This window comes from Scardinius erythrophthalmus, assembly GCF_964197995.2.
Source record: "Scardinius erythrophthalmus genome assembly, contig: HAP1_SCAFFOLD_358, whole genome shotgun sequence".
NCBI lineage: Eukaryota > Metazoa > Chordata > Actinopteri > Cypriniformes > Leuciscidae > Scardinius > Scardinius erythrophthalmus.
Window position 1 is genome coordinate 18,394 of NW_028296254.1, and position 17,075 is coordinate 35,468.

Here is a 17,075-nt window from a genome sequence, read left to right on the forward strand (position 1 = left end):
TCCTGATGACCACAGTGGAAGGACCTACTGTATGACATGATTGGCTCAAGAGGGTTGAGATGAAAATACATTTGGTTTAAGACATAAAACACCCAGTCAGCTGATGAGTCAGTAGAGAGTGAGAGAGACAATGTAAAAGATATGATATAATGTGCGAGTATAAAGAAGGACAGTCTTATTTGTTGAACTTCATATTTTAGCTTCATGTCAAACAAGCCATAAGGTTGTATTTCCTAACAGTGGACTGTGAGGTTAAGTGAACTTGAAAAGCACAGAAAACAGAACATGAAATCAAATTACACGTCAACTGTAATAAAATAACAGTGCAATTTATAATCATGAAATATGAAACATGCTTTTGAATAACATCTGAAGAAGAAAATTCAGTTGGATTAAGTACATTTCTAGAACATTCCCTTTCGAGATTAAACTCCAGGTCATATTCTTGGAGATGTTCCCCTTTTCACTACTACAGAAAGATGAGATATGACTTCAAATGCAGCACAGAAACAATTTAATAAATAGGCTGAAACCAAAATGGAGTTCTTAATATACATTTTATTTATTTTCATTATTTTGGAGTGAATCCTTTGGCTGCCAGGAATGGGCCCACTGCTCACCACTAAAAACAGAAGGGATTTTTTTTCTGTTACTGGTTGGGGTTTGCAATAAACTTAAAACATTACCGAACATGTCTTTTATAAGTATAACAGTTTCATTTTCCATCTATGAAGAACCACCACCTTCATGCATGCAGTAATGGTGGTGGTCCTTCATAGATGGAAAATGAAACTGTTATACTTATAAAAGACATGTTTGGTAATGATGTGTGCTTTAAACTTGTTTAAAAGGCTTGTTTAATCTGAAACAGAACAGATTAATAAAAAAATTGTAGCAAAAAAAAAAGTTTAAGTAAATAAATAATGAATGCATTAATTCATAAAGCAGAAGAACAGAATAATACATACCATACTGGACAGGGCTCCCAGTCAACCAGCATTTCTGCTTTGCCCTAATGTAAGAAACAAAAAATAAAATCCATTCTTAGCAAGGCTATTATGTCTGATTATAGGCATTGAGTTTCATTGATTTTCAGAAGACACTCCTTCATAAACTGTCATTCAAAAAGACTGAACACATAAAAAGCATCTACCTAACAATTATGGTATGTATAATATGTATTTGCCAAAACACACGGAGGTTTCTAAATCCTATATTACACTCTGCATACTGCCTACACTCTGCACTTCCTTTATGACTGACTAACCTTTCTCACTCTTTCTCTTAATACACTCCTGATGGGGAAAGCCTCTAGGCGAGTGTGGTAGGAGCAATCTGTGAACATCAAAAACACATTTCAAATATTTCTTAGATAGTTAGATTAGAAACAAAATAAACACAACCATGAAGACTTAAGTAGTGACCAGACTTGCAAGGATGACAAGTGATGTTTATCACTAATCAAAACATGTATCATGGAACCAAATTACTCTCGGTTCCAATGTGGTATGCTTGCTTGAATAACCATACTACTGCTAAGCCACAGCTCACAACTAAGAACACTGCTGCTACTTCTACTACTTGGCAATGCATTTTGGTCAAATTTGACTAATTAAGCCTGTTGGATTTTATAGCATGTCAATTGTAATAATCTCAATAATACTAATCATTCCTATTCTATATCTATTATGAATAATCATGGTTACGTGTGCTACGCTAGACTAGCTGGACTGGTCACAACATTTACATACAGTATTGCTGCCCTGTTGTTGATTTGACTGCTTGTATTGTACATATTGTATTTATTTGTAAGTAACTTTGGATAAAAGTGTTTGCTAAATAATTCATTAAATAAATAAAATTGTGACTACCGGAAATTGTCTGTTGTAGTAGTTAAAAAAAAATAAGCGATTGAACTAAAGCGAATTAACAGGGGTTAAGTTGCAATGTTTAGCAAAGTATGAATCATTGCTTTTACATGCACTTACTCTTTTGTGGCCTTTTCCTTTCAGGCATATGCCTTGGTCCCCCTGTGGGATATAAGATTACAGTCCAGTCATATATCCACTCAGAAAAAAAAACAAAAAAAAAAAACATTTACAATAATTAGACAAAATGCACTTTGTAATGTCTTTTCAACATAAATATGTGTCCCTGGTGTGTCTAGACACCCCTGAAATATGAGAAAAGACCATCCTCCCAGTTAATGTGTGTGCAAACACACCGTTTAATTTGGCTCCAGATTTTACATCACATGCAGGCTCATTGGAAAATAGTAATCATAGTAGGCTTTTAGAATACTCCATCTAAAATTACCTGTTTCAGACACGGTCTGCATAAAGGACCAGTTCAAGATAAATAAGGACTTTTTTAGGATCATGCAAAGCTACTCTAGTGGAGTATCAGAATAAAAATATAGAACAGGGCTGCGTTCTCCGATAACGTTGTCTCTTAGCGTGCTACGATGACTCAAAAGGTACACCTTAAATACAGGTATACCTTTCCTACGTGTGTTCTTCGAACTATACCTTAGGATGTTGCTTAAGGTAAACCTTCTTAAGTTCGACCTTAGCAGGCGCTGTCCATGGTGGAGGCGCTGAATAGGTTGATATCGATGCCTCGATGATCGATTGTGCGCTCTTTCCTTCACAGCGGTATAGGTAAAGAAGTATTGAGAAAACAATGTTCTTTATAAAGAAGCGTTTTAGAAATAGTACAAACTGCATTTATCAGGGCTCATTGAAATATGTACATGCAGAAATAAATATGAGTATGTGTTTATAATTTAGCAAGTGTGCAATCCCAAACCCTTACGGCCATAAGTGTGTTAATGTTCTCCACAACGTATGCTGATTATCCACCAGCCATGTAGCTAGTTGACATACACTAACTGGCTCCGCGGACGGCGCCGTCTTTGATTTAAAACAAGTAGCCTACTCGCTGTCTTACTGCCATAGCTATAAAGTTTGTGTAAACTCATCTTTCTTTATATAGACTCCTAAGCCTTTTCTGTCAAATGGTTCGCCAGCTGATGTGCCTTAGGATAGTAATTAAAAAAGCTAACAACCATTAGTGTATGGAAACTTTATTAATGAAAACACTTCCATACACTAGGTGTAGGCTGTAACAACTTAAGTATTTTATGTGTAAAATTTTAAAGTAAAGTAAAAATGTAATTTTAATACTAAATCAGATTTTATATTAAATGTTCATATACAATTGTCTATGTGTAATTAAACTGCGATGTATAAAAGCTTTTTGCGTAGTGGTGGCCACTAGCGGTATGAACCGTCAGCAGCGATAAGGTATAGCTAAGAGCGCTCCAGACCAACCTTAAGAACGTATGACTTACAGAAGGTATACTTAACTAAGAAGGTTTCGGAAACCACGTATTAACGATAAGGTACTTCTTAAGGTACAACTTAAGAACGACGTAGCGTTAAGGTAGTTTCGGAGAACGCAGCCCTGGAAATTAGCATAATAGGTCCCCTTTAAATTCTATTTCAGTAATTAATTTACTTATTAGAGAATCTGCTTGACTAATGAGTTTCATTGAGTTTCATAGTTACCAAGCTATGGTAACAGTTATCAGAACCACCAATAATTACCCTAATAATAATAATAGTAATTCATTACATTTATATAGCGCTTTTCTGGGTACTCAAAGTGCTTTACATAGATGGGGGAATCTCCTCAACCACCACCAATGTGCAGCATCCACTTGGATGATGCGACGGCAGCCATATTGCGCCAGAACGCCCACCACACACCAGCTTACTGGTGGAGAGGAGACAGTGATGAAGCCAATCAGTATATGAGGATGATTAGGAGGCCATGATGGACAGGGGCCAATGGGCAAATTTGGCCAGGATGCTGGGGTTACACCCCTACACCCCACCGCACCCTACTTTTTCGAAGGACACCCTGGGATTTTTAATGACCACAGAGAGTCAGGACCTCAGTTTAACGTCTCATCCGAAGGACGGACAAACATTATTTACATACCTGACTTTTTTTTTTTTTGACTTGCGACTGTGCCCCTGGCTGACCCTGTGAAGACAGCTGTGGGTTTGGAGAAAGAAAATTACTCATATACCAAATAAATCTTTAACTTATTATTTAAAATTCTTGAAGATCACAACATTGCACAAGTGTGGCAGTACATGTATTAATAGGTGTAAAGTACATGCATTCTTATTGCGATTGACTTAAGGTTGCTCCATTAACTCCACGTGTTTCATTTTCTCGTTTATGTCCATCCTGTTTGTGATAATCCTAATTTGTTTCAACAAGCGCTGATCTTGCGCTGACTTGTTCAGGGAACGCAAGGGGTGGGAGAATGGTTAAGTGTTCATGGGACACTGACATTCCCAATTATTTTGAATATTCGAATTATCCTAATATCTTTAATAATAAAAATTGGCCTAGTAATTTCAGCATTTGATTAGTAGTACTTATTTTACTTTTAGATTTTTAATAGACTCACAAAATTCCTTCCAACAGCCCTAGTACAGAATCAGATAGACCTATCATCTATCTAATAATGTAATATCAGATAAACTTCTAGCAGATTATCCATTGAAAATGAGAACCCTGTAGGTGTTGATACACAGGGCAACTTTTTGAGCAATGTTGCAGGGCAATGTTGCCGTCAACAGGCAACCAGATGAGACAAAGGGCCCACAACCCATCTAAATTATCCAGATAGAAATGTGTTGCCCATTTTCAATGTGAAAGTGCCCAAGGAACAATCGCTCGGCAAGATTGCCCAGCAACATTGCTCAAAAAGTTGCCCTGTGTATCATCACCTAGTGAGTTTTACTTTATCAAGCAGCAAAAAAGTTATAGCATGGTGAGTTTGAGTTCATTTCGTTGAAAAGAGCCCTAACCTGCATCAAGCTCTATGGGGGAAAAACACTGGAAGTCAAGTAAAGTTAAGGTAACCCATGGGTCAAACACTTTTGGACTTTACAAATATAAACTGTAACTCTTTAAATTTGTTCTAATTACCTTGCCTCTCCGTGGATTCCGCCTGCTCCACTTGCCCCTCCGTGGATTCAGCCTGCTCCACTTGCCCCTCCGTGGATTCAGCCTGCTCCACTTGCCCCTCCGTGGATTCAGCCTGCTCCACTTGCCCCTCCGTGGATTCAGCCTGCTCCACTTGCCCCTCCGTGGATTCAGCCTGCTCCACTTGCCCCTCCGTGGATTCCGCCTGCTCCACTTGCCCCTCCGTGGGGCTCGCCTCGCAGGGTGTGAGCTGCAGAGTAATCAGCTGATCCTCATTGCCACTGGAATCCTGGGTCCATCCTGTGCAAGTTAAACAAGTGTTGTGTTTTGCTTATTTAAAACATAGAGGTTAACCATAAGCTTGATCTGTACCTGTTTTAACTGTTAGGTAAATGTGTTTGAATAATATATACCACATTTTCCCCAACCAGATTTGAAGGCACTTTTGATTGCAAGAGAACTATTGAGAGTCTACTGGATGTATTACGGTAGATATCTGTAATATATTTGATTGATTTTCTATGACGATAACCAATACAATATATCTTTAAGTCAGGAAAATAAAACCCAGAGTGCTCATAATATCTATTCAAAAAATGACAAGTATAATGTTTGTTTACAGACTGGGTCAAACTATTCAGTTAAGACTAGACTGCGTGCGCTAAAAAACTTTGGGCTTTATGCCTCAGTTAGTAGCAGTGTAAGTTTGTGGTGTATCCACAGCAAAAATTTGACGGTTTTCTTTTTCTCTGTGTTATTTCCTTTAATGATCTACATTTTAGCACTGTCCTCGATATTGTTTCAATGAGTATATATAGATTCATTATCATTTGATTCATTGACCCAGTGACCAAAACGGGTCTTTGCAAATGTAATGTGTTCAATTAGTATGTCACTACAAAAAATGCTGTGGTCAGTGTGCCTAAACATTAAAAATATGGTTGTATGTGGGCTGAAAACAGAAATGAAATATGGCCCCTACAAAAACATACCAAACATAATTCTACAGTTGACAGTATATGCTTGAATGCACTTAACTCTGGGTGCCAAATCCCATTGTAGACCAGTGTGCTGCATGCTATTAATACAAACAGGGCTCAATACACTTAGAATCTACATGTCTGAGTATCTGCAGTTGCAAGAAACTACTGTTTTGAAAGTTTACTTCAATTCCCATAATCATTTGCCAGGTGTGAATTTTTATGTTTTTCTACCCATTTGCGTCTACATTAAATGTGTTGGTAGAGACGTCACATAGAGTAGCCTATGATCATACAAGCATTCATCAGCAGAAAAAAAGAATGATTGAATTTAAGTTTTAGGGGTGAGACATTCCTTTAAGATTTAAACATTAATAAAATATTTTGAGTACTCAACACAAGTTGTGAACTGTGACTTTAAGACAGTGCATGCATCTCACCTTCACAAAGGTATTCATAAAATGAACCTATCTTCTGTAGGTAGTCCTGGGCAAAGGTGGAGAGTGTGCAGCGAGGCGTTAATATTTCGCACTTAATTTCTTTTTTTTTGTTCTCCTTTCCTAGTAGCAGAACTGGTTTGTAGCCAATGGCATGGAGTTTCTCAAGCTGCAATGACAAAATTGTGTGTTTGCTGTTTTAAGTAATAGAAAAACAACATAAAAAATAAGTAAGAATATTAATTTAAAAATATATAACTTTATTAATGACAGCATTCAGGTTACTGCCATTCAGGCTTTTTAACCTAATGGTGAGTTTAGCTTTATGTGCAAACAGCTCATACAATAGAAGCAAAAAACAACTATATATAGAAAAACAGTAAAAAGATGAATCTGACACCATGAGGGTACCTTTCATATAACTTTATATAAATATTTATTTTTGTAACATTAGTAGCTCGGGTTTTGCACCTACATTGATAAGATTATGTAACCATTGTGCAACTGGACAATGACAATCTAAAGATTAATTATAAATAAAGGCAGAACCTTAGTGATTATGTGACCAAATGGTTCATGTGTTATTTCTCATCCACTCAATAAGAAAGTTTGATTATTAAATTGCACCTGTAATTCTGTCATAATGCATGACTGTATATGTTATGAACTCAAGAATTCCTGAGTTTCAATTCTATTTGCTGTGTTCAAATTTTGCTCTGGTAGATCATTTAGGTATGTGATGTATTACGGTGAAGATGTGATAACTTTATGGTTGTATTACCACCACTAAAATAAAAACTACAAATCACAATTACGTGTGCCTTCAAAGTTGATAGTTAAATTATACTTTTAAATTGATTCTGATGACACAGGGAGGACAAAGTATCATTGGAAAAAAAATATTCAAATTTATCTATATTGGCAAAAAATAATGCCTTTCTGACCTTGCGCTGGCATGCTCAATAACAAATGGTACCACTGAATGTACTTCTTAGATGATCTGGACAGTTTACTGTCATGTATAAAATTGTACGTACCATGATATTGGCTTCATCCTTGATGGATGCAGTGTTGTGGTTTTTCTTACGACCAACCACCCATTCCTCTCGCTTCTCATCAAACCTCTGAAGCTTCTTCTTGAGGCGCTGCTTCAGAGGCTGCTCCTTTTTACAATGTGAGCAGATCTTTTGAGCACAAAATATTATCCCCTGACAAAAGGGGCAGATCTTTTTTGTAGACCCCCCTGGCATTATAACAAACTGTCAGATACAGACAGACAGTCAGATACAGACAGACAGAAATACAGACAGACAGAGTCAGATACAGACAGACAGACACAGTCAGATACAAACAGACAGACTGACAACGATGGGTAAGACAGACAAGTAGACAAAGACAGACAGGGAGGAAAGAAAGAGCAATAGATAAAGACTATGAGATAGATAAAGATTGAGGATGAAAGAGAGGATGTAACAGAGAGGATGTAAGATATAGAAAATAATGAAGAGATAGAGGTTGGCTCTTAAAAGTGCCTTTGGGTTTTGAAAATAAGGTTCGGATAGGTTCGACAGGTGATATGTTTGACAGGATCTGCAGGGAGAACAACAGAAAATGTTAATTATGTAGTGTTATGTTGATATAAGATTTAAAAAGTGTACCCAAATAGTGAGTGATTCCCATTTTCTTGTAAATGCTTAGGATAAATAAATACAGATTCACGTTGTTCCTATTTCCTGTGCTACTGTTAAAAGTCACGTAACATTTTTTTTCCCAGATTTAAAGGCAGCGTTATGTGCAGTATAACGTTAGACCAAGTGATAATATTGTTATTACTAACACATTACAGTGACGTTGTGTGTGAACCACGATGATCGAGAGAAAATCACATCATCTAAATATCCCCAATTACTATTCCCCCAAAAAATTCTCAATAAGCAGTTACACGTCCAAAATAAAATTATGAGTATTTCCACATAAAAAAACACATGTTGTGATATATCACAACATGTTTTTTTTTTATGTGGAAATACTCATAATTTTATTTTGTATATATACATCTAGAACCTATATCTAGGCTTAGAACATGTTTTTTTTTTTTATAAACTCGTAATTTTATTCATTTTGGACGTGTAAATAATGCTTATGAATTCATCTTGCTTATTAGACTGTTGTAAGCGACTTACCGTGGTGGAATCGCGCTGGGCAATGGTTTCTCCGATGGTCGCACACAGTGACGTGTTGCACAAAATTGCGCCAAAATATCAATCATAATTAAAAAGTACAGTCTTAATATTTTATATCCGTGCTCAAAGTTTTAAAGGGGTCAGCATAAATGTCCAAGTGAAGGAAAAACGAGTATGTAGCCATTACCATTTAAACACATATCACTTCCCAGAATGCATCCATCTCTTTGCCAAAGGATATGTCCATATAAAGTAATATAAACATTTCTGCAGTAGGCTATATAATTAATTTATTACAACTTCATAATCATTATTGAGATGAAAGTTCTATAAAAGTAGGCTATTCTTTTTTTCTTTTTCTTTTTTTGGCGCAGAAAAAAAGAAAAGAAAAGTAGGCTCACTATAAGCCATTGCAAATTGAAATACCATCGGCAATTATAAAATATCCCACAATAAATTAAGGCATGTTTTAAGCCTACAGCAAATATGCAGTCCTGCAATTATGTCGTTTTAATGTAGTCCACAATAATATAAAAAAGAGAGGAAAAATCGTGATATTACCGATTTAGAAAAGAGTTTCAGCAAGCTACCCTCAACGTCGGCTTATGGACCATTTTTACCACAATATGTGATCGAAAATTATAAAATATCCTACCTAAATGAAGGAATGTTTTAAGCATATAGAAAATATAGGCTACCGTCTTGTAATTATGTAATTTTAATGTAGCCCAAAGTTATATAAAAAGAGAGGAAAAGGAGTTTAGGAAAATAATCAAAGTTCAAAATTCAAAGATGCCCTCATTCGCACTCAAATCTATCGGACGACCCTCTCCGTTGTCAAGTGACGAATAGGGGGTACCCTACACGTCGGCTTTGGACGTGAGGGGGAAATGACCAAACGGCATGTGACGAATAGGGGTGAGACCATGTTGCAACGAAAGACGTGGTGCAGGCACGGAACATACGTCCCTTTGAAATACATTAGATTGAAAGTCGTGCTGGGTGACACGAAAAAAGAAGGAAATTCGTGCTTCAGGACACGAATCAATTCGTGTTGAGTAGCCTACCTAATATAAAGCAATACAACAAGGATTAAAATCTCCTGATTAAATGTTGAGTAATGTAGCCCTTAAAGTTTGCAAAAGGAATAGCCAAACATTTGAGAAAACACAATAGTGTGCTCTCGAAAGAAAGACGTGGTGCATACGCCCCATTGAAATACATTAGATTGAAAGTCGTGCTGAGTGACACGAAAAAAGAAGGAAATTCGTGCCTACGGACACGAATCAATTCGTGTTGAGTAGCCTACCGAATAAGCAATACAACAAGGATTAAAATCTCCTGATTAAATGTTGAGTAATGTAGCCCTTAAAGTTTGCAAAAGGAATAGTAACATTTGAGAAAAAACAATAGTGTGCTCTCGAAAGAAAGACGTGGTGCATACGCCTCATTGAAATGCATTAGATTGAAAGTCGTGCTGAATGACACGAAAAAAGAAGGAAATTCGTGCCTATGGACACGAATCAATTCGTGTTGAGTAGTCTAGCGAATATAAAGCAATACAACAAGGATTAAAATCTCCTGATTAAATGTTGAGTAATGTAGCCCTTAAAGTTTGCAAAAGGAATAGTAACATTTGAGAAAAAACAATAGCGTGCTCTCGAAAGAAAGACGTGGTGCATACGCCCCATTGAAATACATTAGATTGAAAGTCGTGCTGAATGACACGAAAAAAGAAGGAAATTCGTGCCCTAGGACACGAATCAATTCGTGTTGAGTAGCCTGCCGAATATAAAGCAATACAACAAGGATTAAAATCTCCTGATGAAATGTTGAGTAATGTAGCCCTTAAAGTTTGCAAAAGGAATAGCCTAACATTTGAGAAAAAACAATAGTGTGCTCTCGAAAGAAAGACGTGGTGCATACGCCCCATTGAAATACATTAGATTGAAAGTCGTGCTGAGTGACACGAAAAAAGAAGGAAATTCGTGCCTACGGACACGAATCAATTCGTGTTGAGTAGTCTAGCGAATATAAAGCAATACAACAAGGATTAAAATCTCCTGATTAAATGTTGAGTAATGTAGCCCTTAAAGTTTGCAAAAGGAATAGTAACATTTGAGAAAAAAACAATAGTGTGCTCTCGAAAGAGAGACGTGCATACGCCCCATTGAAATACATTAGATTGAAAGTCGTGCTGAGTGACACGAAAAAAAGAAGGAAATTCGTGCATAAGGACACGAATCAATTCGTGTTGAGTAGCCTGCCGAATATAAAGCAGTACAACAAGGATTAAAATCTCCTGATTAAATGTTGAGTAATATGTAGGCCTAGTCCATAAAGTTGGCAAAAGGAATAGCCTAAAATTTGAGAAAAAAACAATAGTGTGCTCTCGAAAGAAAGACGTGGTGCAGGCACGAAAAATACGTCCCATTGAAATGCATTGAAAGTCGTGCTGAGTGACACGAAAAAAAGAAGGATATTTGTGCCCTTGGACAAGAATAAATAGATTAATGTTGAGTAGCCTAACGAATATAAAGCAATAAAAACGAGGATTAAAATCTCTTGATTAAATATTGAGTAATGTAGCTCTTAAAGTTTGCAAAATGAATAACAATTGAGAAAAAACAATACTGTGCTCTCGAAAGAAAAACGTGGTGCAGGCACGAAAAATACGTCCCATTGAAATACATTAGATTGAAAGTCGTGCTGACTGACACGAAAAAAAGAAGGAAATTCGTGCCTATGGACACGAATCAATTCGTGTTGAGTAGCCTGCCGAATATAAAGCAGTACAACAAGGATTAAAATCTCCTGATTAAATGTTGAGTAATATGTAGGCCTAGTCCATAAAGTTGGCAAAAGGAATAGCCTAACATTTGAGAAAAAAAACAATAGTGTGCTCTCGAAAGAAAGACGTGGTGCAGGCACGAAAAATACGTCCCATTGAAATGCATTGAAAGTCGTGCTGAGTGACACGAAAAAAAGAAGGATATTTGTGCCCTTGGACAAGAATAAATAGATTAATGTTGAGTAGCCTAACGAATATAAAGCAATAAAAACGAGGATTAAAATCTCTTGATTAAATATTGAGTAGGCTAATGTAGCTCTTAAAGTTTGCAAAATGAATAACAATTGAGAAAAAAACAATACTGTGCTCTCGAAAGAAAAACGTGGTGCAGGCACGAAAAATACGTCCCATTGAAATACATTAGATTGAAAGTCGTGCTGACTGACACGAAAAAATGGGGGAAATCGTGTCCACGAACACGAATCAATAGATTAAATTTCGTTACTATGTCACGAACTGCCGTGAGACTGGGTTGAAATATCACATCAGCTCATTTTTGGATGAGTGTCAACAGATTTGTCTATAACTGTTTGGCGTACTTGTAGACCTCAGAAGAACTGGTTAGAGTGTTAATATTGATTGATATTACATCTACTGAAAAAGAAGTTTCCTGAATCCACGTTTTTGCAAAACATTTTGATGTTGTGAAAGTACGTCGATAAAAGTCATTAAACTTTAAGATAATTTAGATTCACATTCAATTGAATGACTATTTCACTTTCACAAACTGCAACTGAATGACCGACTAAATCTTTCACTGACTAAATAATATTAATAATAATAATAAAAGCAAGAAAATATATAATCTATCTATCTTTAGATTTTTTTTTTTTACAGTGTAGGAATAAAATTATCATTAAAAGAAGGAAGATTCTGTGTAAACGTGCGGCATTGCAGTATTAATGTATTTATAATATGGATACTATGGAATACAGTGAAAAAATATCTGGATATCAGAAACACACTGAAGTTTCTGAACATTGAAAAAGTATTTAAAATCATAAAATCATAAAATCATTCAGGCTGCGCTTGTGTTTGTGGTCTGTCGAAAATTGGGCATAACAAACTAAGCATAGGCCAATATATATACACACTTCAAAGTCTGAAAGCTAGTAAGCTACTATCAGTGCAGTGGGTCAAATACTTTGTCTTTATATTTGTTTACCATCATCGCATAAACTGTTATAACGTCAAAAAACTGGAACTTCCAAAAGTCTAATCGTAAGATTGAATCAACATCACAATTTAAAACTAGTTTAACTTTCGATACCACCAAGTGACCAAATGCATGTCAAAGTAAACAGGGTTTCACGATCAAATCTGGACACCTGCTAAACAAACCATTGCACAGCACGTAGGCTGAAACAAAAGAATTCAAACATTTACTTTGCTCGGTAAATGCATCTGATTTTATTGTTAAGGGTATATGAATGAAACTATATGATGAGTTTGGAGTTTATTGTTTATTGATCCCAAAGGTTACATGCAGTCGCTTTCCAAAAGTAAAATACAAATAAAAACGAAGAGATGCCCCATAGTCGTTGGTATTAAAGCATTGCATTAAACGAAATCCCATTCAAATGAAACGATGAATGGCCTTTAAAACATTTTTCAAATGTAAACAAACGGAATATGCGACTGAGGATTCCTGGGTCAATTGCAGTCTAAATTAATAACGATATCAAATAATGTTGATATCAACAATTAAGACGTTTTTATCATGTTTATTAACAATAGATCATGGCATTACATTCTAGAAAAATACCTCTATCAAGGCCCTCCATATCAGCTTTGCAAGTAGGTCAGCCGACAAACATCCATGACTCTCTTTGTCCATTGCTTGTCTCTTTTGTTTTAGTTTTATACGTGTCTTGAGATGTTTACGCTAAACGTTCACGTACAAGCGTCCTTTTGGAAGGGTCCACATGTTTAAGAGCCAAGGTCGACCAAGTTTGATGACATAGGGTTCAGTATAGTGTCGTGTAATGAATGGTGGTGGTGATGCACGGAATCAGCACTAGGCACTGGGATGGCGCTGGGACCAGGTGGAGGTGCGAGGCCGTGGAGGGACTGAAGTCCGGAGTTTGACGTGAGGAGCAAGGCCGGGCTTGACGAGGTGTGATCTGGGGTACCAGACGGCGTTTTATCGTCGTCCGAGCTTCCTAAAATAGTCTTATTTCCATTCATGGAAGACGTTAATGGGTTGTGACTGTTTGTGTTCGAGTTCTCATTATTCTCTCTGTGAAAATGAAAATGTAGAGTTAGGGTTAGAGCTTCAGTATTCAAAACTATACACTATAAAAAAATGTATATGATCAATAAGTTATGACAACATGTGTTTTTACATTGCTTTTATTTAATAAAAATAAGTTAAGCAATGTTCAACTTTTTTACAAGTTATACAAGATTCAGCTAATTTTTCAAGTCATGTAATTTAAGTTGAAATGACTTAAACATCCCAGTTCATTTTACTTAATTTAAGGCAGCTATTTTTTTTTTTTAGTGTATGAAGCTATAATTAAAATGTATATCTGACATTGCAAGAGCAACAAACAAACAAACAAATATTAACATATGTGGTTAACATCTTTTTCTTCTTATAATAATAATATTAAAAAATGTCACAGGCTAATTGGTAAATTCGTTTAATTATAAAACAACAGTTCATATTATTATAAGTTGAAGATAGCGGGTTGGTTATGTAGGTGTGAAATATTTTTGTAAATACTGTGTTAGGAAAAAGCATCTTAAAATCAATAAAATAAAAGGACATTTTTAAAAAGTATGTGCCCATGAATTAGGCTATAGAGAATATACCCCTTGACACAAATATAGGGCATAAACGATTGGTGTACATTTGTGTGTATGTGTCTTTATTCTAATTCGTGTCGATATTAATAATTTACAATAAAAAACGTTCAAGCATATTATCGAGCTAATGCAGGATAGGCCCTAATCATTTATTAATATGGTTTAAATCGTCTAGGTTAAGAACCGTGTCCGCTACTGATTTTCAATCACAACTTGTCAAATAAAGGTTCTTTCATAAAATATTAATTAAGGATAAAGAATCGGGAAACGTACGAGATATTTTTTAATGGTTTACAATGTGGTTTCAACTTGACTACTTCGCCTGCGGGTGAAACAAGACACCCGTTAAGAAGGAGATTGCAACTGCACACATTCTAAACAAGAATCCTAGTATAGATCACTCTTACAATTCGAAGAACATTCCAATTAATTAAAAATGGACGATTTCCCCTAAAGTTAATTACACCATAATACACACACTACGGGTTTTGTGTATATATATATTTTTTTTTAGAAACGGATATAGCCTAAAAATGTTGTTTGAGAAAAGTAGGCCTTATATTGTCAAAAATTAAATTGTAGGCTATTGATAAACAATTATATAATGTGACATTAACAGAACTAGAGAACAAATGACATTTGACTTTGTGGCTATCTAAGGAAATTTTCTTTTATGCAAGTTTCTCATATTATAGCTACTCACCTCTGGCTTAATTTCACGGCATGAATGAATGCATTCCATGTAAATAATGCTTTCTAAATACGTTTAAACACATAGTAATAATAAACAGTTATTTAGCTGCAGACTATAAACCCGTACCGTTCTTTAGCTTCCGCTGCTCGGTCGCGTTGACGTCTGTTTTTAAACCAGTTACTGACTTGTGTTGTTGTTAGCCCCGTTGCCTCTGCTAGTTCCCTCTTCTCCCGCGGGGAAGGGTAGGGGTTATGAGTGTACCATTCCCGCAGCACACTCCTGCTCTTTTCTTTAAAGCAGTAACTTGTCTCCTCGCCGTCCCAAATGGAGCGAGGGAGCGGAAACTTTCTTCGGACGCGGTATTTCCCAACAGCCCCAAGAGGGCGGCCCCGGAGCTTCTCAGCCTCGACATAATGCGCTTTGAGCCACAGCTGCTGCAACTTCGGATGGTTGTGCGGAGAGAACTGGTGGCTCTCGAGAATCTTATAAAGCTCTCTGAAATTTCCCCTATGAAAAGCGACCACGGCTTTCGCTTTGAGCACGCTCTCGTTCTTGTGGAGATGTTCGCAAGCCGGCAGAGACCACAAAAAGCGCCCGAGACGTTCAATGTTTCCACCCTGCTGAAGGACCTCGCAGACGCACGCCACTTGCTCTTGCGTAAAGCCGAATGTTGGTAGCATAGACATGGTTTGTCACGAATAAACGTCCACTTTTTCTACTTGTGTCTATTTTACCGATGACAGCGACAGTTCTTCAACAGATTTAAAGTAAACCCTTTGGAGGCAAAACTTTTCGGACGACTTCTCGAGTAGACGAAATCAAATCCCACTCCTGACGAAGAGAGGCACAACACTTTAGATCCGTTCAAGCAAGCATAATACACCGTATATCCATCTAAAGCACACGAAAGAAAGTTGTTCCTCCAGCGCGAGTCTCTCGACACCTCTTCTATGTCGTTTCAGCATAACGCACTCCCGAAGAAAGACCTCGCTCTCTTGTTTTAATAATATTATTCTAAGCTGGCAAGAAAAGCGATTATGTGAACTGTGATTGGTTGGTTATCTGACCCGGGGATGATGAGGATAAGACAATAGTTTTAGTCAAATTATTTGCCATGGTTACGCTGTCATTCAAAGTAACCTGATATGCTTTGAGGTGGCTCCTTGGGCTGGCTGACAGATTATTCCCTTCATTTTGAGCCCGCCCACCGACATCGAAATATAGCCTCGACTTTCCCTGTATATTACATTTTTTTTTTTACCCGGGGGTTTGACAGACACTTCTAGCAACCAAAGAGCGCTGATCTGTGAGGTAGTGAGGTAGCAGCAGTTGAGAGGAGAGTGTCAGAGCAGGATTGCGCTCCAGACGCTTTCCAAACCAAGGACCCGGAGTCCATAAGTGAGTGACCATAAGCAGACAATTTACCCTGCCTATGCAAACCTTTTACTTTGTAACACCAAAACTATTTAAACGTTTGGGGAACTCTCAGAAATCATTCACAAAGTCTCTCTAATTCTTTTGCAGGACATTATCATTACTGCTATCAAATATAGGCTAATAAAAGAAAATCACAATATGACAATAGTTTTGCAAGCACGTCCGGCCTACATTTATCTATTTAGTTTAGCTTTCTGTTCAATTCAGTAGCTTAATCGGACTAGTTGTCCCGTGTTATGCATTATTTAGCAGTTGTTGAAGATAAACAGGGGGGTATGTTTCTCCATGTGCACACGCGTGGATGCCAGGCATTATGGACTAGAGTTGAACAGGGTTGGAGGGCGTTTTTAAGTATAGAGCGGGTTTCAAGGATACACGTTAGAATGAACAACGATCATAGGGATAGGAAACACTGCGAGGGACGATTGTGCCGGTAAGACAATTTAGATTTATTAAAAATGCTGTTGACTAAAGTTAATCGAAGTATAAGATGTTATCGAAGTATACTTATTATGAACCAAGGCTATAGAACATTGTTTTTCTTAAAACATATTTAGCGAATGTGTCATAGCTCCGAGAGGGAGAGGCGCATCTTTTAATGATGCCTGTTACGCACACCATTATTGGCATATCATCAGTCCATGTCTGTTGACTGAACTTTAACTCACCGTGTAC

At 36.9% G+C, this 17,075-nt stretch overlaps 2 protein-coding genes across 2 annotated transcripts; both read right to left on the minus strand.

Annotated features, from left to right (window-relative positions):
* Positions 1–498: 498 nt before the first annotated feature.
* LOC308686514 (uncharacterized protein) lies at positions 499–13,339 on the minus strand. Its single transcript, XM_081394945.1, has 9 exons — positions 13,224–13,339; positions 7,462–8,014; positions 6,428–6,593; positions 5,011–5,307; positions 4,006–4,062; positions 1,989–2,030; positions 1,268–1,335; positions 969–1,012; positions 499–622 (listed from the first exon to the last, which is right to left on the minus strand). The coding sequence occupies exons 2-9, from the start codon at positions 7,672–7,674 to the stop codon at positions 559–561; spliced, it is 951 nt and encodes a 316-aa protein (XP_081251071.1). The 5' UTR covers positions 7,675–8,014; positions 13,224–13,339; the 3' UTR covers positions 499–558.
* Positions 13,168–16,029, minus strand: LOC308686515 (homeobox protein SIX2-like). The gene is made up of 2 exons (XM_081394946.1): positions 15,090–16,029; positions 13,168–13,697 (listed from the first exon to the last, which is right to left on the minus strand). Exons 1-2 carry the CDS (start codon positions 15,647–15,649, stop codon positions 13,388–13,390), a joined length of 870 nt encoding a protein of 289 aa, XP_081251072.1. The 5' UTR covers positions 15,650–16,029; the 3' UTR covers positions 13,168–13,387.
* Positions 16,030–17,075: the final 1,046 nt, after the last annotated feature.

Excerpts from the sequence above, each read along its gene's own strand:
- LOC308686515 (XM_081394946.1), bottom strand. The coding sequence starts at position 15,649 with ATGTCTATGCTACCAACATTCGGCTTTACGCAAGAGCAAGTGGCGTGC. Across the intron at positions 13,698-15,089 it reads GCAGCGGAAGCTAAAGAACG|AGAGAATAATGAGAACTCGA; the intron begins GTACGGGTTTAT and ends TCATTTTCACAG.
- LOC308686514 (XM_081394945.1), bottom strand. The coding sequence starts at position 7,674 with ATGCCAGGGGGGTCTACAAAAAAGATCTGCCCCTTTTGTCAGGGGATA. Across the intron at positions 1,013-1,267 it reads TAAGAGAAAGAGTGAGAAAG|GGCAAAGCAGAAATGCTGGT; the intron begins GTTAGTCAGTCA and ends TTCTTACATTAG. Across the intron at positions 623-968 it reads TGGGAGCCCTGTCCAGTATG|TGGTGAGCAGTGGGCCCATT; the intron begins GTATGTATTATT and ends TTCTGTTTTTAG.